This window comes from Miniopterus schreibersii (genome assembly GCF_964146895.1).
Source record: "Miniopterus schreibersii genome assembly, chromosome: 2".
Taxonomy (NCBI): domain Eukaryota; kingdom Metazoa; phylum Chordata; class Mammalia; order Chiroptera; family Miniopteridae; genus Miniopterus; species Miniopterus schreibersii.
The window spans coordinates 172,361,097-172,386,961 of NC_138102.1; the positions used below are offsets into that span (position 1 = coordinate 172,361,097).

General features: G+C 39.3%; 1 protein-coding gene across 6 annotated transcripts in view; it reads right to left on the reverse strand.

The window, feature by feature from the left end:
* ANKS1B (ankyrin repeat and sterile alpha motif domain containing 1B) overlaps positions 1-25,865 on the reverse strand; it is a 694,015-nt gene that overhangs the window by 543,115 nt on the left and 125,035 nt on the right. For all 6 annotated transcript variants that reach the window (XR_013998185.1, XM_081128690.1, XM_081128688.1 and 3 more), the window contains exon 9: positions 24,055-24,195. Coding sequence is in view for 5 of the 6 variants with exons in the window: in XM_081128690.1 (XP_080984816.1) it covers positions 24,055-24,195 (141 nt within the window). In the remaining variant the exon portion in view is untranslated. The remainder of the gene's footprint in view (positions 1-24,054; positions 24,196-25,865) is intronic.

The following is a 25,865-nucleotide window of genomic DNA, read 5'->3' on the forward strand; positions in this document are numbered from 1 at the left end:
AGCATAACCTACAGCTTTTCTGTGAATTATACAGAATTTAGATAATAAAGACTTTGTAATGCAAATTATTCCAATTTCATTAAGCCCAACTTTCTACATGTCTTTTTTTAAAACAATACATGCGGATTATTATAGCATTAATAAAATCTAGCCTAAAAAATACCTTGAAGGCTCAACAAATGGTGCTATCTATGCTGTTGAAATTTTGGTCAAAACAATTCTGTTCTATATTTATATACAATGATTAAGAGTTAATTCAGAATCACAGAGAAGGTAGTGTCTGAGACAAGTATTCAGTCTGTGTAAATGGTCTTATTTGTCTAACTCTCAAACGCTGTGAGGAGAACACCCGCAAGGGCCCAAATATGCTACACGAACACATTTCCTAGGTTTCTATTCTTCTACATTCGAAGGTCTTCCTGCATTTTGAGGTCTGAGGTCTCATTCATTCGAGGCGACCAGACCCAGTGCTTTGGGGAATCCATCATTCAGAAAATAACTCCTCTCAAAGAAACTTGATCATTTCGAAAACCATAGGTGCCCTCAGGTCTTCCTATAGCCAAGTTATTGTTATATCCAGGTATTCTTTACATAAGTAAGACTTGGTGGGCCTGAAATAAAAAGGAGGAATGGAGCACTCTAAACACAAACACATAACTGGCGTGATTAGGAGCTAGTCTAATAGTCAAAGAAGGCTGAACTTTCAAAGCATTTCGCCTAGCTCTCTGAACTGCCTCAAATGAACACACAAGGAAACAAAGCCTACGTATGTTTAAATATGCCTGCTGAGCCCGGTGCCACAGAAAATAGGACAGATTTGAGAAGAACTTGGTGCAAAATAAAACCGAAGGAGATGGGATGACAGTCAGGAAAACTAGGTTCTTGTACTAGATTTCCCACAGGCTAGCTCTGTGACCCTGGGCACTGTACCCACTGCATCTCAATTTCTCCATCCGTAAGATGAAGGCCCCTTACAGTTATTATATTCCAAAGTTCAGGGGTCAAGTATTATACTTTCAATATTAATAAGCAATCATAAAAATATTAAGTAAGCAGTGGGATTAAAAGAGTCTTGAATGGGAATTAAACCAGAATTAAAATATCAAATTTTTCTAAAAGTTGAAAATAAATGTTTCCTATTATATAAGAGTTTAGGTTTCCAAATATCTGTGTTCTGTCTGCCATACTACATTCTCCTAAAGTTTTCCAAAATAACATGAGATTGACCTTATACCAGGAATTCAGGTGGGTGCTCTGCAAACCTGGCTCTAGAGAAACTTGATCACTCAAATCGAAGCCAGCAATTGTATAAGTCAAATCAATTTTATAATTCTAATGTATTATTATAAGTTAAATTCTACTGGAAATGATCTAAAGGAATGGGTAGTTCCAAGTCAGGAAATGAGTAAAAATAAGTCTCGCAATCAGGGATGGTTAAATAAGTATCCTACTGTATTCCTGTACTGGAATATTATGCAACCATGAAAACGTTTAGTCACACAGCAATGTGTTCACGACGTAACGTTAAATGAAAAAAATATAGTATGTATATAAAAAGGTTCCAATTTTAGGTACAGTACATGAAAATCATCTGTATATGTACGTGAATGAATATGAAAAATGCACATTAATTGTTCACTCTTTCAGTGCTCATTTGCTTAACACACACACACATGTGCTTACTATCTAACGTCTCTAAACAAAACAGAAACGGTCCTTACCTTCGGGAGATGATGGTCTAGCAAGGAAGACACGTTTACAGGTAAATGCAACAAAACTATACGTGTACATTCCTCTCATTTGTCTGTTTCCTGTGTCCACTATAATTGCCACGACGGTAGCGACCCTGTTACCAAAATAATACTTGTCACTGTATTCCCAGCACCCACCAGGGTCCAGGATCATAAATATTCTATGAATGTGGAAGAAACCTGCAGACTACACAGGAGCATATTCTCAGGAGGACCTGAAATAGTCAGGGCCTTTGAAAACTTTTTTGAGGCAAGAGCCATTTAAAATAAGGCCCTGAAGGATGAATGAGAAATAGCCAGGTGAAGAGGTTTGGGAAGACGGTTCCATGTAGAAAACTGCCACAAATAAAGAGCATTCGTGAAATTCATAGAAGCAAATAATGGTTATCTCAGGGTAAGGGCATGTAGGCAATTTCCTTTTCAAAGTTTCCTCAAAGAATATGCATTTTTGTGTTAATCAGAGAAACAATATTCTAAGCAAAATATATTTAAAATCTCTGACTTCTTGGAGATCACCCCGGACTCTATATGTTCTTTTTTTTTTAAATTGTCTCTGCACTCAACATATAATACTGAACAAATTATTGCAAGTTCAATGTTCTTCTCTAGAGGTTTCCTCCAACAGTTTAAGTACTTCCTTTCAGGTCAATCATAAATTTTCTTTCCTTTATTTTGTAGCATCCATAGCACTGGTACTATGCTGCAGACCCAATACGTATTTAAAAGCTAGTTAAATAATTTATTCATATGGATACAAATAGTAACTGAGCCCATAAAACCTATAATTCTGATCTTATTATATGATGGCTAGTTATTGTTCCAATCACTTTGCAGAACTAGTCCCAGAGGAATCAAAAGAATTGTTAAATTTCCTTTTAGATATCTTTGCTGAAGAAATTATCTCATTTGATATACTTTATATGTGAATTGGAACAAAAATTAATACTATTTATTGTCCTAAAATCTCAGAAACAGATATTTTGATTTCTTTCTAGGATAAAGAGGAAGAAAAGAAATTTTAATGGTCAAGTAACAGCGATTAGTTTTCCGTTCATAACAAGTATTATTTTCACACACTCTGTGTTGGTTACATAATAACCTGTTCTTATAAATAAAATCTGGTTTTGGTGACCCTTCCTTCATACTGCAACAAAATATTTAAAATCATTCATCAGTTCAACACTAAATAGCTTCTAAGAGTAATTATTTTTCCACAGTGTAGAGAACTCCTAAGAGAATAAAGGGGGAGTGGGAGGGGGGAGATTAATCAAAGAACTTGATTATATGCATATGTTTATATGCATAACCTATGGACACAGACATTGGTATGGGGAAGGCCTGTGCAAGGGGATGCCGGGGGGAGGGGATCAATGGCGGGAGAAAAAGGACATCTGTAATACTTTCAACAATAAAGAGAATTTTTAGAAAAGAGAGAGAGCCAGGCCGGGCGTGGCTCAGCGGTTAAGTGTCGACCTAGGATCCAGGCGATCGGGGTTCGATTCCCGGTCAGGGCACGTGTCCGGGTTGCGGGCTCTATCAATGACTCTCTCATCATTGATGTTTCTATCTCTCTCTCTCCCCCTCCTTTCTTCTCTCTGAAATCAATAAAGATATGTTTAAAAGAAACAAAAAGAAAAGAGAGAGAGAAGCTCCTTGCCTCCAAAATATTTAGGATTGTTCCTTTGGTCAATATTAAGGCCACAAATCCCTTTTCACATCAGTCTCTCCATTCTCAGGGGTGAGGGATAATTCTCAGCGTCCCCATTCCAGACCCACATGGGAATGGGGTGCACATACGATAGGATGTTCAGGAACAAAGACGCACAGGGCAGCCCTAGTCACAGCCAGTGAGTCTTGCTCCCCACACTAAAGTGGCATATAAACCCTCATATCTATGATGACATTTCACAGCAAAAATACTGGGTATACTTATTTAAACTAACACTCGGCTGGACTGAAAGTGAGTTCACGTATCCAAAGAACCTCTGGATAAGCAGAGCTCGTTACAATACTCCAAGACAGTTCCTCTGTTTCTACCAACACAGGGATGGCTTTATTACTAGAAGCAAGATTCTTCCAAACTCCATACCTACATCTCCAACCCTATTTTTATCACTTTTATTTTTCAGGTACAAATCCTTGGTCTCAATGTAAATAATTTATGCACTGCTTCCTGTAGGCCATAAGAATTCCTGCTTACCTCCTCACGCCGCTCCTTCTGCCTGGGATGTCTTCCCTTCTTGCTGCTTTCTAAGTTTAGTCTTCAGATTGGGTTCTATTTAATTGATGGAAATTTTTGCTTAGACAGTAATACCTCTTCAATATTTCTGCCATAATTGTAAAATTTGGAACTTAGCAAATGCTGTGTGCTCAGCATGTGAGATCGTATTGTGGCACCAGCATCCAGTGGGTCTCAGTAGATGAGTAAGGTGACCTCAGAGCAGATTCCAAAATATAGCTCAGCCTTCTACTGTGGCCCGTGAGTATGATCTTTTCGTTTTTTACCAAGTTTTTTATTCTGTGTAAACTTTTGCAATTAAAATTTCACCTCTTTCTTACAAATACAGTTTTATTTTCATAAATGAGATTTCCTTGGTATATTTCCTTTAATAACTCTATTCCATCTGTCAAATTTTAATACTGCCTGGAAAAAAATATTATTTTCCAGAATAAGAGCGTATTGTTAGCTTAATTTTCACAGTATCTCATTATATTACGGCACTAAGGGGGGGAAAACAGAAAAGGGAGCTAACAGGTTGCTTTTGTGGTATTTTACAAATACAATTTGCTTCACATGCAAAAATAACAATTCATCCTAATTTGAAACATTAATTTGTAAGAGTCAACCTTTCTCTATCAGAGATGCCAGCTGGGCAAAGGCCTGTAACCTGAGATAGGTGGTTTAAGTGGTGGATTAGGCACAGTGGGATGTGCCCAGCGCCTCCTCGAGGAGGGATCCATGCTCTAGTCTGCCACACCCCAGGCGGCTGCTCACTCAGACACCTCGAGGAGGAGTGGCTGGAACTAGGACATGTACCATGTTCAGTGAAAGGACTCCTTCTTTAAGTTCTATTAGACTATTTTATGGACTATACTATGATCCGTTTTCTTCTATTGCAACATGTCATTAAACAGAACAGCATGGAAAATAATATGATGTAACTTATTTCTCATAGCCCACAACACCTGGGTCCTTCCAAGAGCTGAACAATGATCAGTATCCCCAGAATTAATCTTGTCGTGTGCCCCAAGAGCAAAGTATCATGGAGGTATTTAAAACTAGTAGAAACAAAATCATTTTGAGAACCCACTAAAAATGAAATATATAAGAATATATTTTAAAGGACTATAAATATGGAAAAGGAACTCTAAAGACAAGTTAGAATTAGGAAATTAACATTCATATTGACGCGTTAGCATAAAATAAAACTATTAAATTAAAAGACAGATAAAATTGGCAAGCCACTGGGTATCCTGTCTCTCCTTCTGAGGCACAAAACAAAATGATCCTCAACAGAAATCTCTAATATGCCAACCCATTTTGGAGGCTAATTTAAATACACAAGAACTGAGTAGGTATAAATCTCATTGTAAGTAGATGAAGAAACTGGGGCATTAATATAAATCAGGCTCACTGTGTCTGAGAAGCTATATAAATAGTTATCTGTGAAATACTCTGACCTGAGAAAATCAGGCTACATTAAAAACTAAAACATACATTTTTTGGTTCCTAAGCTAAATATGTGTTGCTAAAGTACAAAACAATATGAGTAAATTATAAACTTAATTATCATAACATGATCGGTGCTTTTTCAACGTATTTTAGATAGCCAGCTGTCCACTGTTGCAATGAAAAATGTCTCGCCAAAGGTATATAACGTTCTGTAATTTTTTTCTCTACATTCCAGTGACACTGACAAACGGCTCAAGTTTCCACCTTGTATTCCCATCATCACTACGTGTTTGAAAAATTGGTATCTCGCCTGTGGCCAAGGATTACCAACGCAACCCACGTTCTCTCTTTTCATTTCTCTTTCCTCTCCATCTACCCTACCATTTCCCTCAGTGCTGCCCACCTACCTTCCCCTCGCCCTTTTCACTTGTTCTCTGCCTAAAGCCACACGTGTCACCTTCATTACCACCCCCACGTCTTCACCACGGTGCCCAACAAGAAGCAGTATTTTTACTCACGTTTCCGAATAGCTTAAGCTACTAGCTAGGAGCCCAGGGACTGAGGGCCACACATCCTAGGACGCTGGGTTTGGTGAGGGGCGGGACAGAGGCCCGTGGGGAGGGCAGGCCGGCGACCCAGCCCCAGCGGTGCAGAGGCTCGCAGAGGAGTCGTGTCGCATGATCCTATCTAGGCAGGTAACACGCCAGAAATTAAAAAACGGACAAGGTGGGCGATACAGTTCATCTCTTTGCGGTTGTGTCTTCCTTCCAGTACAAGATCTGTACTGGCCATGATTAGTATATAAAAAGGGCACAGGCACCTCTCTCTCCTTTCTCCAACAAGCTCCCTTATAATTCCTATTAATTTCACCCGTTCCCAGCATGAGGCGCCTAATCAGCGGAACCAAATCTCAGTTTGGCCACAGAATGAAAGCAAGAAATAGAACTCCTTCTACAAGTTCATTCAAATTAAATAAAGCTTTGTTTTTGCTACTATGGTAACTTTTAAAAGTACGATGGATTTAAAAAATGTGTTGGCAGATGCAGGAAACAACAAAACATTTCACTAATTCATGCTCAAAGGAGAGGTCAGTGGCTTTTTTCATATTGTTGACATGTACTTAGGAAGAAGTTATTGATTCGTCATTTTAAAAACAATTACGTCCTACAGTGGGTAAAACAAAGAGAGAAACTGAATACATCCTTCGGGCATAATAAAGGCTACTGTTTTATGTGTTTGTTTTCTGTGAGGCACTGGACGTATGTCAACTCATTTAATCTTCACCAAAGAACGTTGGAATTCACCTCATTCTCCAGATGAGGAGACTGGGGCTGATTCATAGGTTGAGTACACTGTAAGCGATCAAGCAGAATTAGAGTTCATACTGTCCAAGAGAAGGCTTTTAACACCATCCCAGCGTGCTTCCCTGTGACGAGAGGGAATGAAAAACTCAGAAATCAACAAGCACAGTCCGCGTGCCTCCTGCATACGAGGCATAACAGGGTGTGAGCTGGAGAACAGACACATTTGTCAGACACAGACACTGCCCTCGGGTACCTTACAAGTGCAAAGAACAGATATTACCTAGCAGCATAACTATAATATAAGGGAAAATCCACAGATGTCAAAACTAAGTTATTTCACTATCAAGAGAAAAGAGACTGTTTCTGGCAGGGGAAGACCGAATGAGACTTTGGGAAAAAAGCGGCATTTGAGTTGGGCCTTAAATCCTATAGGATGAATAGTTTCACGCCAACTAGCTGCTCACTAACATCTGGAAGAAGTATGCATCTCACATACTACAGGAGGTGTCCATCTCATTTAGGATTTACTTTCTAAAGATCCAGAGTGGCCCTATATGAACTCTAATCTGGTTTCGGTTGCTTAGAAATGTGTTTAAGCCGGACATCTAAAGTGATTTTTGTGAAACTGTGCTTTGAGCTTAAAAGTTTAGAAACTGGCCCTTTGGAGACTTGTTACATGTGGAGAATGCATTTTTGTGTTTTCTCTAATCTTCCATTTTTCTATACAGGATAAAACATTTTCTCACCTGAAAATATTTTCAATTAGACACATACTGATATGAATTTCATGGTATTAGCGGTCTGCTTTCTTTACTCTGTAGAACCGAGGTCAGTAAACTTCAGCAACAATCCAACCTGCTGACCATTTTCATAAATAAGGTTTTATCAAAATGCAGCCATGCCCACTCGTTCTCCTATGCTCTGTGGCTGCTTTTGTGCTACACTGAGTAATTGCAACAGAGACCATATGGCATCAAACCTAAAATATTTACTATCTGACACTTCACAAGAGAGAGTTTGCAGACCCCTGCCATAGACAATTCATTCAGCAAATATTTATTTAAGGGCTTACAAGGGTAGGTGGCTGGTGGGCAGCGAGAGTGGGTTGCCAGCTAAGGACTGTGGTAGCCTCATTAAACCAAGTTAAAAATTAATTCACAGTGCATTGTATTCTTCATTATAATTAATCATCACACAGAAGGGAAAACTGGAACAACTTCTGCTGTGAAAAAAATACAGCAGGTGACAAAATGTAGTATTTTTAGGAAGTGTTCCATGGTTTGCTAACATTTATTGAGCATTTATCGAGTGCGAGACACTATTATAGGCATAAAATAAGCATATATGCCATTGAGTCCTTGCTACAACCCTAGGAAGTAGGTACAATTATCATCCTCATTTTACAGAGTCAACGTGATTTATTTCTGAGGTCCCACATCTTGTGCTTGTCAGAGCTGGGGCTTCACAGAACATGCTTTCATCCCTGGAGATATTCAAGCAGAGACGGGATGACTCCCTGAAAGGTATAATGGTTTATACTTTTAAAAGGGAGCAAAAAAATAATGGCTACCATTTAATGAGAGGCAGCTATGGGTTTGACATTGTTCTATGTGCCTTAAACACATTCGCTAATTTTCATGTCACCCTACAAGGTAGGTGTAAGTTCCCTCTTTTACAAATGATGAAATAGTATAGACAGGTGATTCGATTGGCCAAAGGCATATATCTAGTAAGTTGCAAAGCTAAGATTAAAAGGAGGTCTACTTGGCTTCCGAGTATACCAAACTATATTCATTTTTTTAAAGGTCCTAGCTGTACTTCTACAATGTATGAAGAGGAACCACATTTAAAAATGAAAGCATCAGATAGTCAACAGCTAAACAATGAAATACCAGGGAGGGCAGGTAAGGAAAGAATAGCCTATGCCATTAAAATAGCAAAGAGAAAAACAGGGAAATAGGAAATACATTGCTCAATGTAATACAGAATCTACTCCTAATTGCAGCCAGGATCAAACTCAGACTAAGCCACAGTAGAATTTGCTGGAGACACTAAAATAATTGGAAACCTTCACTCACTCTTCTTCTAATAGAAATGATGACCCATTAACATTTAGCTTATGGTCTCTGACATAATCAGATACCCCTATTTCCAAGGGAGATGGGCATGGTCAACCCATTTCCACACTCTTGTTGAAAGAACATCTGAAGACGATGAACAACAGTCTACCATTTAATCATGCCTTCTAAGAGAAAAGAGATAAAGAAAAAAAAATGAGGGGCTCCAGGCATTATGTCTAAATAGGCCTGAGTTGGAATAGTCACTTTGTTACTTCATACCTGTCACCAAAAACAAGTTAACTGATCTCTCTGCACCTCAGTTCCTTGTCCAAAAGGCTGCGGTGGCGGATGCCGCAGAGGCATCAAGCGTGCTTTCCCAGGCCCCGTCCAGCCCGGGAATTAGCATTCCCTCAGTGATAATCACGTTTCCTATAGGAAGATCTTCAAGAAAAACTATTATTTTCTCACTTATTCCCTCTACCACTATCGACTATACAACATTGCTTTATAGGGTGCTTAGTCAGATAACCAGAGAATTAACAAAGTTTGTTAAGGGATAAATTAGAAATAACGTGAAAGGGCTTTGTTATCACAGAGACTAAATATACAGTGTACACAGAATAAAAATTGAGATTTTGAAACTTATGTTCCAAAACCAAAAACCCTTGTATAAGAACAGAGATAGAAGAGAATTTAAGAGTAACATTAGCGACACTATTTAAATGTGCATGGAGGTCTCCGGTCTTAGATGGCTAAGCCCACACTCCCAATATTGAACAGTGCAATGGTCCATGGATCCAACCAATTCATTAAGAGGTAAAAATCAAATGATTATGAACATTGAAAAGTCAGAGACATGATTATTAGTCTTTCCAGATGACATAACTGCCTAACTAAAGAATCAACTTTAGCCTTTTTATAAACCACAATGTAATTCATAAGATAACAAAGTATAGAATAAGTATATGAAAATCAACAACTTTCCTATCTACCAGCAACAGCCAGTTAGAAAATACAGTGGGAAAAGTATCTGTTTACAATAGAAACAAATATTGTGACATAAGCAGGAAGAAAAACAACAAATGTAGATAAATGTGCACTTTAAAATAAGTATGTAACCACTTAACATAAGAAGAGACTTGAAGACATAGAAATTTATACCATGCTCCTGAGTGAGAAGATTTGATATTGTAAAAATGACAATTTTCTCCTAATTGATCTCTAAACTTGACATTGTTCTAATAAAAAGCTCAATAGGTAAGGTCTAAAACTATAAAAATCTTAGAAGAAAACATACGGGGAAATCTTCATGACATTTGACTTGACAATGATTTCTTGCCAAAAGCACAAGCAACAAGTATAAAAATAGATAAACTGTACTGAATCAAAATAAAAAACTTCTCTGCATCAAAGGACACAATCAACGCAGTGAAAAGACAACCTGTAAAATAGGATAAAATATTCACAAATCATATATCTGATAAGGGATTAATTAAACTCATGGTTAAATAATGAGTCATCATGATTTTTTACAACTCATGGCATTTATTGTTTTCACATAATACAAAATCTTTATTACAAAATAAGATCTTGTTTTCAATAATTCAAACAATGTACAAGTAAATGAAATAGGAAGTTCAACTCCCTGGAATATTAAGCCTTAGACATAACAATTATTAACAGCATAGTCTATACACTTGCAGACTTTCTACACACATACAAATAAACATTACATGGAACTTACTGCACTTTATATGAGGTTGTTTGTACTACGCGTAGTGTTCTTGAACCTGTGAATGCTACTCAAATTTCCAGAGGCCAAGAAAACCTAACAGAAAAAAATCAATTTGCATTTGTATAGCAAGGAATTTACACAGAAACTTGCTTTTATGTTGTAAGATCTTCCTAACAATCCTATAAATAGGAACTAGCCTCCTCTTTTTAAAAAATAGGAAGCAGAGGGTAAATTATTTGTCCAAGGTTATACAGACAATACATAGCAGTCAGGACAATTACTTCAAATAAATTGTAAGGCCCATCAGAGCAAAATCTATATAGTACAATTCCCGTTTTATATCGTTCACCATACCTGGCACGTGATTATAAGAAACATGAGGGTACGATGAATGTTTATGTTTTCTGCTCTGCATCCTACATGTAACAAATAGTCAATAAATATTTGTGGTACAAATGGCTGGGTGAATGCATAAAATAGGGAAATGTGAAGGGATTCTAAATGGACTGAGATTCCTATTGAGCCATCACTTTTTTAAACCTGTAGGATAAATAATATATTCAGCAGCTCAGCCACCCTGGAAGCACAAAGTAAAATTGAATATACATTTGGCAAGAGCGATTTCAGTAATGACTGATACCCTCTTTAACGGAGAAATGCTATGGTGAAAAATGCTGGGCACTAGGCAGTATACACGTTTACCTTCCTGTGAGAAAGTGGGCCCTCTTCACAAAAAATTATTTTTAATTTCATAGAAAAGTACTCCCATGAGTTTTGGATCAAACAAAATAAGGCAAACTTGGTCCAATTAATCTCTTGAAACTCCATTTTCTCAAGGTCAAATGAAAATATTTCATAGGGTTGTGGGGAAATTAAAGTGAGACAAGGACTTTATAAGCAAAGTGCTTATCACTGTACCTGGCACATGCTGGGGACTCAATAAATGCTAGATATTACTGTTAACATTATTACTATCATTATCATAATACTTTCCTAAGACACCTGAAATGGAGCCTTTCCAATGATAAAGTTTTAGCTGTTATTTTAAAAGTTATAAAAATGACTGCATAAATACCTAGATCAAATGAATGCTTGACTTTAAAGCAAAAATGCATTCTTCTGTAAATCCTGCATCTGCCCAGATACAGCCAACAGGCATCTGCTCCTTGAATAAGTGCATAATAAATAAAATGTCTACTGGCCTGATTTCCATAGCCAGTACATTCATTTCCTCTAGCCACTGTAACAAATCACCACAAGTTAGTAGCTAAACACAACAATAATTTATTCTCTGACAGTTACTGAGATCAGAAGTCTGAGAGGAGTCTTACAGGGCTAAAATCAAGGTGTCAGCAGCACTGCTTACTTCTGGAGGCTCTAGGAGAGGAACCCTTTCCTGTCTTTTCTGTTTTCAAGAGCCCACTTGCATTCCTTGGCTCATGGCTCCTCCCTCCATCTTCAAAGCTAGCAACACGACATTTTAAAATTTCTCTCTGCTTCCCTCATCATATCATCTTCCGTTTCTAGAAGGGCCCTGATGATTACATTGGGTTCACCCACGCAATCCAGGAAAATCGCCCCATCTCAACCTCTGTATCTTAATCACGTCTGCAAAGTCTCTTTTGCCAATATATTCCTGGGTTCTAGATACTAAGACGCTAGACATTTGGGGAGGGAGGGAGGCATTATTCTGTTTCTCATGATCCATCCTCTGTTCCCCAAAGATTGACATCCGTCCACATGTAAAATCCATTCACCCCATTTCAACATCTCCCAGTGTTGAGGCTATTGAGATTACAACATAAACTCAAATTCTCGTCTAGATTTCATCAGCTCAAAAAAGGGATATCTGTAATATTTTGAATAAAATAATAAAATAAAATAATAAAATTAATAAATTAAAAAGTCCAAAGTCTCATCATCTAAGTCAGGTATAGGGAACACTCTAGGTTATCCTGGGATAAGATTCCTCTTCATCTGTGAATCTTTGACACTAGAAAACAAGTTATTTGCTCCCAAAACACAATGGCAGGCATAGGATAACAGTTATAGATACTCCCACTCAAAGGCGGAGAGATAAATGGGAAACGGGGAGTCAACAATCACAAAAAATTTAGAAAACCAACTGGGCAAATCCCATTAGGTTTCAGGCCCAGGAATAACCCTTCGTAGTTCTCAGCTCCATCCTTTGGGCCCTCAGCTCTGTCTTCTAAGTCTCTCCTCCTAGTTCATAAAGGGTAATATATATTTGCAACTGAGTAGTGTTATAAGCCTTTTTCTTTTTCTGCAAGAATCCATTCCTTTAGGAATCTAACAGTCTTCCTTTATTTTGTCTTTTTCCTGTTCCTTTCGGTCCAAGCTGGCGGCATCTCTACTGATACACCAAACTAAAAAACCTTGTGAGTCTCCCATGTATGTCACAGGAGGTCATTCCAGTAAACAAAAGGCTCTGCCACAGATCTTGCCTGGTTAATCCCATCCCTAGACTGTGCTAAAATGAAGGAGGAGATCTATGAGACACGTACCTAATCTCTTCAAAGAACCCTCTGGGTGACTGAATAATATGATATTTTGATGCTACGGAGGCACTAAAAAAAGTTATCCAGCCACACTTTTGTCTTCTTCTCCAGAACACACTTTCTTGACAGTGAATCTACACAATTTAGCATCTTTTTTCAGTCTGGATAGGCTGAGAAAATCCCAAATCATCAAGTCCTGGTTCCTTTTTGCTAAAAAAATTCTTCATTCAATTTCTCTCTTTCCTCTCCCATTTCTCTAAGGCAACCAGAAGAACAAGGGCCACACCTTCAAAACTTTGCTTGGCCATCTCCTGAGTTAAATATCCAAGTTCATCACTTGCTAGTTGTTGCCACATAACTATAGAAGGCAATTCTGCTAGGCTTCCTACCATGTAAGGAGTGCCCCCTTTCCTCCCGTTTTCCGTAACATGTTCCTCATTTACTCCTCAGTCCCTGCCAGAAGCATCAGCTTGCATGTCTACCGACATCCCCTCTCTGATGATTTAGCTATTCTCTATGCCAGCGATTTTCAACCAGCGTGCCACAAGGGCTTTTAAAAGTCAGGGGCACTGACCTCTTTTCCCTTACATTGTCAAGTAAAAAAAATAACAACAGCCAACACAACAACAGGCATCTGATGTGAATGATCAAAATTATACTTTTTTTTTTTTGTCAGATCGGCAAAAAATATATTTTCTGGTGTGTCACTGAATTTTAGTAATTAGTTTATGTGTGCCATGAGATGAAAAAGGTTGAAAAATCGTTGCTCTAAGGTAATACAGGTTTCCTACCATTCTTCTCACTTTCTTTGGAACCCTCACTAGCAGTGCCTTTAATATCCATGTTTTTACATTTTTACGGCAATTTAGGTATTCTTTAAGGCAAAATAGGGTTTCTCTACCACAGCACTCCATTCTGAGAGCTCAAGGCGGGACCTTTCAGATCCACATTTCTGTTCCAGGCCGTCTAGTCTTAGTCTCCCAGGCTACTCAAAACCCTGCCAGCCTCTCGCCACAATTCCAAAGCCACTTCCACGTTTTAATGCTTTTGTTACAGCAGCATCCCACTTCCTGGTACCAAAACCAGCATTAGCTGCTACCACAAATTACCACAAACTTAATAGCTTTAAACAACACATATTTATTCTCTTACAGTTCTGCATGTCAAAAGTTCAAAATGATCCTCGCTGGTCTAAAATCAAGGTGTCGGCAGGGCTGGTTCCTTCAGGGGGTGCTAGGGAAGAATCCACATCCTGGTTTTTAGCCAGCTCCACCCATTCCAGGTCCATGGCTGCATCACTTCCACCTCTGCTTCCCTCATCACAGCCCCTTCTCTGACTAAGGCCCTCCTGCTCATCTCTTATAAGGACCATAATGACTACACTGGGTCCACCTGGATAATCCAGGACCTCTCCCCGTTTCAGGATCCTTAACTTCATCACATCTGTAAAATCCCTTTGCCATAAACGGTCACCTACTCCCAGGTTGTAAACATGAAGAAGTGGACACGTTTGGGCAGGAATAACCTGCCTGCCACAGCCATGCTCAGTATCATCAACTGGATTCTGTTTAAAATACTTCACCCATATCTTCAGCTACGTAGTTTTAAGCACTGCCCCCACTGACCACCCAGCTCATTACTACACTACCGTTTGTGTCATTTCCACGTTTCAAATGTTGGTTGGCTCTTTGAAAAGTTTCAGCATAGAAGAAATTCAGCAACAAAATAAGACTATGTATTGAATCGCAGTTCCCAAAGCTGTTGACGTCTGAGTAATTCCTTGACTCGTAATTACTGTTGGAGTATCTGAACCCCTAGCGCAATGCCGTAACTACCGTGGAGTTGAAAGATACCTAAAGGATCATTGCAATTTCAAGGATGGTGAGAATGAGGCCTTGGAAGGTTAAAGGATTTACCCAATGGCACAAACTCCAATGCAGAGGAGAGGAAGCATAAGCTTATTTTAAGAGTATCTAATGACTAACTGTATGGAAATCCGTTCTAAGAGCAAGCACACTTCCTAGGAAGCTGTGCATTTACAGAAAAAGAATTTCTTAATCTCAGGTTCAGGTAGATTTTTACTTAGCCACCTGCGTTTCTTAAGTATTGAGGCAAATACTAATAAGGTAGTTTTCTAAATAGCTAGAGGAATTTCAGATAAACTTCATCAGATTCATGAAAATAGAGACATACTTGCCAGGATGCTACGTGTGATGGTTGTCAAGCCAAATAATGGAGGTTCTCCTGTTGTTGGTCTAATGACTAGATTGGAAAAAATTATGAAAGTCCATGGGCCCTACAAGCAAAGCAAAAATAGTTTCTGGTTTCTCTGGATACAAGCCAATTTACTCAGTGCTGTAATGGAAACCTAAGATAAATATCTGGTAATAAATGTGTATGGCATATAAGTGTTTTTAAGCAAATTGGTATATCTTCACTTAACTTTTCAAAAAGCACCTAAATTAAATCCTACTGTGCCCAATGCTACCTATTTCTTTCAAAAAACACCAGAACCACTTGATATAAGGACTTTGAACAGGCCAGTAGGAATTGCTATTGATATGTGAAGAGGCCTTTCAATAAATAAAGGAAGAAAACTCAGGTTACCATAAATATCCAGATATTTTAATACGAAGGGGATTAAAATGTTCATTTTCACATACAGAACAAACTAAGGACTCAAAACCTATAACTTCAGGCTGACATCAGAAGAAGGCAGAGTGAGAGTTTCCCTGGTCTCCCCGCTTGAAGCTGCAACAAGCTGAACAGCTATAATCCAAGAAAGGATTCCCTGCGTGGCGCAGGACATGGCTGAGAGATCAGCACGTTGAAACATCTGAAGGTGGGCACGTCAGAGGGAACAGGGGAGGGGAAGGGAGAGGAGCAGAGATGGGTGCCACAGACACAGCCCAGAGCTCACTGTGAGTCTCTGGAGAGGGGAAGAGTCAGGTGCCACCTGCACTGCCAGGAGCCCTGGGGAGCAGAGATACAGTGAGCATTCCTGCCTGAGTGGTCCCCATGGCTGCAGCTGAAGCCAATGACCGGGCCGGAGACAGAGTGCAGAGGTGTGGCTGCTGTTGACCGGTGGCCGCCATTGCCAGGCAGAATAACAAAGCCATGGAGCCTGGTCGCCTCTCCTCACCCTCTCGCAGCTAGCAGCGGGTCCCAGGAGAGCTGTAGCAGTGGGTGTCAGGCTACCTATTATTGGCAGCCCTGAGAACTAGAGAGGCAGAAGCATGCTGCCACTAATCCCAGTGACAGGGGTGGAGATACAGAGGTGAGGCCACTGAGGTCTGACAGTTGCCATTAATGGAAGAACAAATCCACAAACACACCAGCAGGCCTCTCCCAGCTCACCCAGCCCCTACCCACAGCAGCGGCCCGGCCCGCAGTGTCTGGTTGGCTGCAGAGGGACAGCACTAGGATTTCACAGGATCAGAATCTCATCACCCACCACATCCCTCCATGGGGTTGGTGCCCTGACGTGACCTGGTTACAGAGGAGATGCTCACCTCCCCAGGGAATACAGGGCATTGTCCCACCACCCCTGCAGAGCTCTGAGAAGCCAGATCAGTGCAAGAGAAACTAAAAAAAGGCATGCTTCAGCGACACCTACCGAAAAACAAAAGAAAGACGTCTTGACCCTCTAAATAGAGAGGTGCCGCCCTTAAAAAAAAAAAAAAAAAAAGCCTATAGATCCCTATGTTCATTGCATCATTATGCATGGTGGCCAAGACATGGAAACAGCCAGTGTCCTTCAGTTGAAGATGTGGTGCACAGATATACAACGGAACACTACTCAGCCATAAGAAAAGATGAAATACTTCCATTTGTGACAACACGGGTAGATCTTGAGAATATCACGTTAAGCGACTTAAGTCAGACAGAAAAGGTCAAGAACTATATGATTTCACTCGTATGTGGGATATAAAACTAAAAACAACAAATGAACAAACAAAAACTCACAGGCACAGACAGCATTATGGTGGTTACCAGAGGGCAACCTGGGGGGAGGGACTTAGTAAATAGTAAAGGGGGTCAAATATATGACGATGGAAGGAGAACTGACTCTGGGTGGTGAACACACACTGCAATATACAGATGATAGTTATAGAGTTGTACACTTTCAACCTATTTTATTAACCCATGTTACCCCAATAAATTTAATTTTAAATCTATGGCTTTATATATATATGTGTGTGTGTATGTATATGTGTATGTGTTGGGTATATTGTGCCAATAAAGATATTTTAATCTTATTGAATTGACAATATTTTAAATAGTTGGCAAAATTCCTCAGACCTTTTTTATATACAATCTGAAGGTGGGTAGAGAATAGAGCATATCTGTGGTGTCTGAGGCCCTTTTCACTGTAGAGTCAGAGCACAGATGTCTGCAGAAAAGGCTACACATCTTGTCAGCAGTTTGAGGGTGTGTCAAAATATAAAAATTATCATGGCTGTAAAAATAGACATTGCTAATAAAAACAGCCTTATTCTCCCTGTTCAGAGAAATAATAATTATCCTAATAAAAATAGAAAGTACAAAAGAGAAAATTAAAATTACAAAATTCAGATAACCGCTTAAAGATTTCACCGAAAATACTTTCAGACCCAAACACACACACACACACACACACACACACACACACTCACGTGCGCACGCGCGATTTTACATAAGTTGGACCACGCATACAATGCTAGTTTGAAATCTGTTTGCTTCTCTCCTTTTCTTTAAAAGTCAGGGATATCTTTTTTCTTTCAACAAATATAAAACTACATAATCATTTTTATGGATATAGAATATTCTATCATAGAATGTTCCGTAATTTAACTAAATCCCTCTTGTAAGGTATTATTCTTGGTTATTGTTTTTTTTGATACAATCAACCCTGAAAAACATCCTGTACTAATCTGTTTACCAACTTGTCCAATTCTCTCTTTAAGGTAAATTCTGCAATTAATACTAATTGTCTACAATTAAAAGTGCTGGATAAGAGACTATGGGTATTTTAAACTCATACTTAACAGAAAATTTGCCTGACTCTTTTTGAGAACAATTTGCCGGCATGTATTAAGACCCTTAGATGGGGGGCTGGTGGAAGGGGGTTGTCTGCTGAGCTGTGGCAGGACAGGTGAGGTGGAGAGGACAGTGTCCCTGAGATGAGGGCGGGGCTCTTAGGCAACAGGGACAAAGGGGTATGTGGTAGGCACAGGTCACAATGGGCAGGAGAGTTAAAAGCAACCCCCTCGGGGTGGTTTGCTTGTAGGTGGAGGTTTTGGTTTCTAGAAAAGGGGAGCAGTGGGATTAGGATTGGCAGTTAAGGTTGCTGAATCAAAGAGCAGAAGTTTTGCAAACCAATGTGTCTGGCTTGAAGTCCTGCCCAAGTGACCGCCAATATCGGTGCACCTGGGCTTCTGCGCACTCTGACATCTTCGGGGACTGGCGATCTGCCCACCCCAGGTAGGGCACGGTCTGGTGTGGCAGTGATCGTCTCTAACTAACTCAGAGAAGTCGGTAATCAGCGCCCCCTCCCTGTCCACAGTCACTCACAGACAAAAACCTGCAGACGACCACTGCTAGCCACCTGCTAGAGAGAAGGGGGAGACAGGACAGTCTGCAGGTGTGATAAGGAAGGTGTGGAGAAGCCCCTAGGAGCTCTCTGGATAAAAGAGAGCCATGGCCAGCCAACCCCTGTTACCTTATCACACAGCCAGAAGGGGCCCCCAGCGGGCATGTTTAATGCCCCCCTGGGGAAACTGCAGCGACAGCTATGCAAGGGGGAGTATACTATATTAGGTACGCTCCCATGTTTGAGCGCGACTTCATACAGGTCAGCAAAAGAGGACAAGGGACTGATGTGCACAACAGCGTCCAGATGGTGACCATGGGCGGCGTCCACACCAGCCCCCGCCTTATGCTACCTGATGTCCTGCTGCTGCCGTCCTGGAAAGAGGCCACAAGCCTACACAGACCTTAGAGCTTACGAGGCTGCTTCCCTCGGCGTTTGCAAAGATATCCAGCCCTAACATGAAAAACAGCAGCTCCGCCTGAAGCTTGCCGCTGGCCACTCTCTCTACCTTCACCTGTGTCCCATTCAGATATAAGAGATCTTTTTGCTCCCTGGGAAGACCCGGTTTACATGCTAAGACCACTGGTGGAGGTTTACAGTGGTACCCACGTCACTCCAGCTGATGACACACTGGGCATGCCTGTGTCCGAGGAAGACAATAGCCCAGAGGTAAATCCTTGCAGAGTCTCTAGAAGATGGGGCCAGGGTGCTTGGGGTGGGGGGTGGGGGGGTGTCCTGAGGTTAATTTTAAACACATTGGGCTCGGGGCCCAATGAGCCTCTGTTTGGAAACCACGCTACATCAGGGAAGTTCCACTGCTTCTCCAAAGTGTTCCCCAAGGCTGTATTTCCGAGATCCCTTAGCTGGCAGCAGCTCTTAATTTCATATTCACTATTTCATTGCCACTGCAGCATCCTCACCGTCCAGCCTGTTCCTGAACACACACTGCTCCAACCCAGGCGGCTGACACGTCGTGGGATGTAACATATCTCCATGGCTGCCACGTATGGATCTCTGTATGCACAGTGGTGATACGATGTGCTGTGCACATCTGCACAATCTGTTAGTAGCTATAAAATGTTCAGGTGCCTGTCACTTTACCAGTGGAAATACTAACACGAGTGTATTTTTAAAAGCGTAAGAGGCGCTGGTAGCGGTCAAGCAAAACTGGAATGATTGTTGGGGTCACGGTGGAGATACTGCTTCAAAGGGGAGGCTGGACTTGAGACTTCAAAACCCTTCCTGTAAGCTGTTGTTTAGCTATAGGAATAGGAGCGAGCAGGCCTTTCTGGGCTCACTCTATTTCCCTTGTGTGTCTTCCTCCAAGGCAAATGCCTTTCATTTCTACAAAGCGGATCAAGATCAAGTCAGCATCAGGAGCCTTCACATGGTCCCACAGTGTCTGGGGCCACCTCTGCAGTTATGCTGCGGGGAATGAATTCAACGTGCCTCCACACGTTGCATTCGAGACATCACATTCTTGTCACAAAGCCTGCCGTGCCCGATAAAAGGGCGGGACTGGTGGCAGTAGCGGGGTAACAAGAGGCAGTGTCACAGGTGCCAGGGGTGCGGCTCAACCAGTCTGCAGATTCAGAAGAGAAACAGAACTAACAGGAGCCACCTTCGCAGATCCCTGAGAGGCACGGCCAGCGTGGCCAGGGTGGGTGCTTTCGGCTCGTGTCCCCAGAGGGTGCTTCCAGCACATCAGGAGAGCTGCCGGCCTCTCCCCGAGGGCAGCACGGTGTGGCCACCGCAGGAGCAGAGACTGCCGGCAAGAGCTTGGGGCTCTGAACTGTCTTTAACTTTCCCTTAACTTGATATATGTAATTAAATAAACCGATGACAAGAAAACGCTAAAGATTGCTCTCAAAGATCCTCATTCATTTATGATCTCTACCTACTGGCCAAAGAAAACTCTCAAAATGTCCACAGTATATAACCAGGGACTGGGGCAACCAGTGGGAAGCAGGGTGAGGGAAATGAAGGCAGGAGAGCAACATGGCATCATAGGCTCTGTTCATCATTTTAACATCACGACCTTGAACAGGTTACCTGTTTCCTTCTTCAAGTGGTTGCTTTGAGAATTAGGCATTATACATGCAAAATACCTGGCACATGATAGGCACTGTGTACATGGTAGTGATTATGACTGCCAGAAGTGCTGAAAAACAAATTTGAGTGTAATTATACTTTCTAGAAAGTGCTTCATTCTCCCAGTCTCTTCATTCTTGAATTCTCTTTTAATACTTGGCCTGGCTTAAACTGAAATTAAAGGACCCAACATAATCTATTAATCTTAATTTTAATCTCCTGATGTTACTTAGAATTCTGAATTTTCATGAATTTAAAAGTACTTGCTTCCTGTGAAAACTTCAATAATCCAGTCACCATGGAAGTAGAAAATGCCGCATAAAAACATAAAAAGTTAGATAAAACCTGGATATAAGATCAATTCAAAATCTAGACAAAAACTGAAAATTAAATAATCTTAGAAGTATAGGATAATTGCAAGTAAAACTTTTTAAGGATCTAGAAATGATACATCACATAGTTTTACATCCCAGAACCAGAATGTATACATAACCTGGCGCTCAATTAAGTCTTTATTTCCATAATCCTCATGTTCTGAAGCTTAGGGCTATGCTTTGAATATAGAAGATATTTGACACATTGCTGGATCCAATTAAATGAAGAGTTATAAATGTGAAATAAATACAATATTCCAATCCAACAAACCTGAGTGTATAGAAATTTGCAATGGCACTGTACTAATTCCACTGCTCCCAAAGTCCCCTGTACCAAACTGCAAGGTGGTGGTTTTTCATGAGGCCCAAGACGCAGTGCTATGGCTTTAGTGATTATTAATGGTCTCACAAAATATTTCAGATCCCTAAAATAATGACTTCAAAATGAAGTTTTCTTAAAATTTCATAAATAACAAAATCATTTGTCTAGAAAATCCTGAGTTCAAATCTGTTGAAAGCTGTATCATAAATCGACAGTATCATACCTCCAGCATCATAACAAATGTATTAAACTATATTAAAGGAATTAACCATTGTGCGTTAATTCTATTGTAAAATATAAAAGCATTTTTATAATTTTGCACCATCACACATTAAACAATCTTACTGAACTATATGCACATGCATATATAAGCACATATAAATGTTAAAAGCAAATCCATCAACAAAGTGTGAACATGAGTAAAAGAAGACTAGATGAGAACATTGGTAAAAGAATTCTAATCTTGATTTGTTAGATTAAATACAGTAAAAAATAAAAAAGAATACTGGATCTCAGGTAAATTTATAGATCTAATGCAGCAACAATTAAAATCCTAACAATGATCCTCTTTAAATTTGACATAGTAATTATAAAATATAAATTTTTAAAGCAAGCAATCATGTCAGCTAATAGTTTTAATGCAATAATGATTTCTCCTGTCACATATTATATATTAAAATATCATAACTGAGTCATATGGTTTTAAAAATAGGAAAACACAAACCAAATAGGATGAAATATAATGAGGAATGTGAGTTATTGTCCAATGGAAAGTCATAGAAAAACCAGGTATCAGCAAGTGAAAAATAAATATAGAGCCACATTTGGAATTGGTTAAAAGGAACTATAGATGAGATGAATTAAACAACAATAACAAAAAATAACTGAGAAGTGTAATGAATTCGATAGTTTTTTAAAACTACACAATATACTCACACTTATACATACAAAAAAATTAATAGAAAAAAAAGACTGCAGACTAGGAAGAACTGTGTGGTAAATGTAACTACTAAGTAATACTCAATATTGACTGAGGCAATATCAGTCTTCACAGGAAAATGGCAAAAGAAAAATATCTAATATTATAAATTTTTATACCATAAGCAAGTTGCTATCAATCTTACTACCAAGTCTAATAAAAATAAAATAAATCAAAATTAAATGTTAGCACAGTGGTCACAACAAATGTATTAACCTATAATATAGTCATATATTAAATATGTAACAACTAAAATATAGTAATATATTAGTGATGGCTTAGAGCCCTGATACTTTCCAAGAATTCTATTTTTTAAAATATAAGATACAAAGAAGTTAATTATATGAAACAAAAAATATAAGTAAAGGCATTCAACTATTAGGAAGCTTTTAAACAGATGAGGGTATATTACTAAAATAAAACCTATGCTTCTTAGTTTCCTTTCTTCTATACCCTTAAAGATACGAGGTAAAACTCTGTATGTAAAAACCATAAGTGAAGAAATGAACCCCTAGAATACACACATGTTCACTGTTTTATTCAACTATTCCTTGATTCTGACAATATACCAGGAACTATGTTGGCATTGGAACAGATGGTAAGCAATGCACACTCTACCTTTATGGAACTCCCAGTCGAGTACATACTGACCACAGCTGTGCAATGGTTAGGATGAATTGTCTTAAAGCTCTGTAAACAGTTCCTACTACAATGAAGAGTCTTTGAGTACTAAGTGTTGATTTGATTATCCCATTTAGCACTCCACAATAAATTAATATTGGAATTTGAATGGATATCAAATTGTCAGTAACACTGACATGAAAAATGTGATGGTTTCTTAGGCACAATTGCTTCACATTTGTTACAAAACAGAAAATAATATTTTTGAGATATAACACTATTCTGGACAATTACTGTGAATTATTTCCTATCCTGGACTATTTTTCCACCATGCTTTATGTAGGTGCACATACATACCTTTGCCATTAACTGGTTTTTGGGGTTTTTATAACATGCTTGTAGAAATATTTTCACTGTGGCTTCAAATTTCCTAACTCTGGCTTATTTTACTTTTTCTGAAACTCCCCTAAGGGCCTGTGGTCCACAGCATACAATAGGAATTTGAAGGTGATACAATCGAATTAAAATGGACTTAATGGATAGCAAAATGGTTTCAAAACTGTAGTCAATGTTTTCGCGCCCTCCTCTTGTTTTTGGGGCTGTACTGAATAATGATACACATTATTCTACAATGTTCCATTGTGCTAAGAAAAAAAAAAAAATCACTATGCTTTTAAAGTGCCCTAATAGGTTTCTTTGTAAATCATTTATTATTTTTATTTTAATATAAAGTATGATTTAATTTCAAAATAGCATATTTTAGAATAAAATATTTCTGGATCATAAATATTAAAATCTCGTAAGCAACTCAATTTTTCTGGAACTAGCATCATGACCAAAATAAAACCACCACATAAAGTTATGTAAAGTATGTGTTTGCATATGCATGTATGTATGGCAAGTTATGTAAATATATTACTGACCTTCACTGAAGAAAAACTATAAAGTGAACAAGATACTAACTGGATTTCCAGAGGGGGGGAAATGATTTAATTAAAATCATAGGCAACCATGTGTACGTTTCAAAGCACCTTAAGGAAAGCAGAGCAGTACCTGCGCAAGCGTGGGGAAGCCCAGGTTCCTACATCCATTGCAGGGAGTCAGCGCTTCCCAGAGTCCCGAGGGTCCGCACGAGCTTCCATCGTCCTCCTCTTCCACTTCTCCTGGTGACAAATTTATTGTAGATGAAGTTCTCTGAAATTAAATTTATATTATACCAATATATTATATCCATGTTTTTTTGATATCTTAACATCAATTAAATTTATAATTTTTATGGTGCGTTTTCGCAAGCAAGCCAGCTTCATTCTAGCCATAGGTACGTGGCTGTGCCATGTGACTCAGCCAAAACACAGGTATAGTTCAATTTTAAGTCGAAAGTAAAAAACAACAAAAAACTGGGTGGGAAAGATTGATAAGGTACAAAGTTTGTAACGAAGAACAGGACATGAAAATAACCCAAGAAACAGTTGAATAGCAACAAATGAGAAAAATCTTGATTTCTAAACGGAATCAGAAGGATAGCATGCAAATACGTTTTTGAAATAGAAATTACTCAGAAACTCCATTTTTTCACAATGTAGTCTCCTTGTTGAAAAAAACTGATTCATAAAATTTTATATTATACGTATAAAGAGGGGTAATACTTTTTAAATTAATCGCAGGTGTTCCATTTTGAACATGGTCTAAACTATAAGGACAAGGGCAAAAGGAGAGATGTTAAAAGCAGATGAGCCCTGGCCAGTGTGGCTCAGTTGATTGAGCTTTGTCCTGTGCACTGAAAGCTGATCGGGTTCGAATCCCGATCAGGGCACATGCCCAGGTTTTGGGCTTGATCCCCGATACGGGTGCCTGCGGGGGGCAACCGACGAATGTTTCTCTCTCACATCAATGTTTCTCTCTCTCTCTCCCTCTTCCTCCTTACCTCTCTAAAAATTAATAAAAACATTTTCTAAATGCAGATCAGCGATGTCAAGAAAAGTTTTGGATAATAATAAACATGTGTAGATATTACCTCATTTAGCAAACTTGAGAAAACTGAAAGCAGAGTGCCTGCAAGAGGAAAGCGGCAGCAGCAAGCCTGTTCACGACCCAACACCCTCCAAAGGGCTTAACAACTGGAGAAACTCACTACCTTTGCAGGTGTGGGCGCGATGGGGCTAAAACAGGATGGACACTCTATATTAGAAAGAGTTGGACCATCCTAAACCCACCTCCTTCTTACCCACCCAAGATACTAAACCTTTACCACCTGACAAGAAATTGAAGATTTACTTTCTGTTGAGGTTGAAGCACAGGGATTACGAATTTTAAGAATCCATGCACAGTGAGCAGAGGGGCATCGGTCTAAAAGCAAAGGAATTAAGTGAATATGTATGTAGTAAATGAAGAAACCCACTCCACCCCAGTGCCTACCATATGTACCTTAGAGAATATGGCAGCTAAGTTTATATCCCCGCAGAGAGGAGAGTAGAATATATTCTACAAGAATTAACCGCCTCAGAAGAAAGTCTTCAAGTACCTAGGAAAATGGTGGGCTCTGTGCCTTAGCACCTGCTGTGAAGCCCACATCTCGACAAACTCCACCCACATATACAGTTTCTAAGTTCTTAGTTAAATTTAAACAAGAACCAAAAGATCACCACATAGTTAAAGGAAGTCTTTCAACAGGGGACCAAAATAAATAGAGGAAAAAGTTATAGAAATAGAAGGCATTTGTGTCCCTGAAACAAGAACAGGATACTACAAAACAAATACATACAATCCCGTAGAAAAGTTGGAAATAAGTCTGAGGAAACTTCCCAGAAGATAAAATAAAAGATGAAAATAAGTTAAAAGCTAAGAAAAGTAGGGGGTCAAACTAA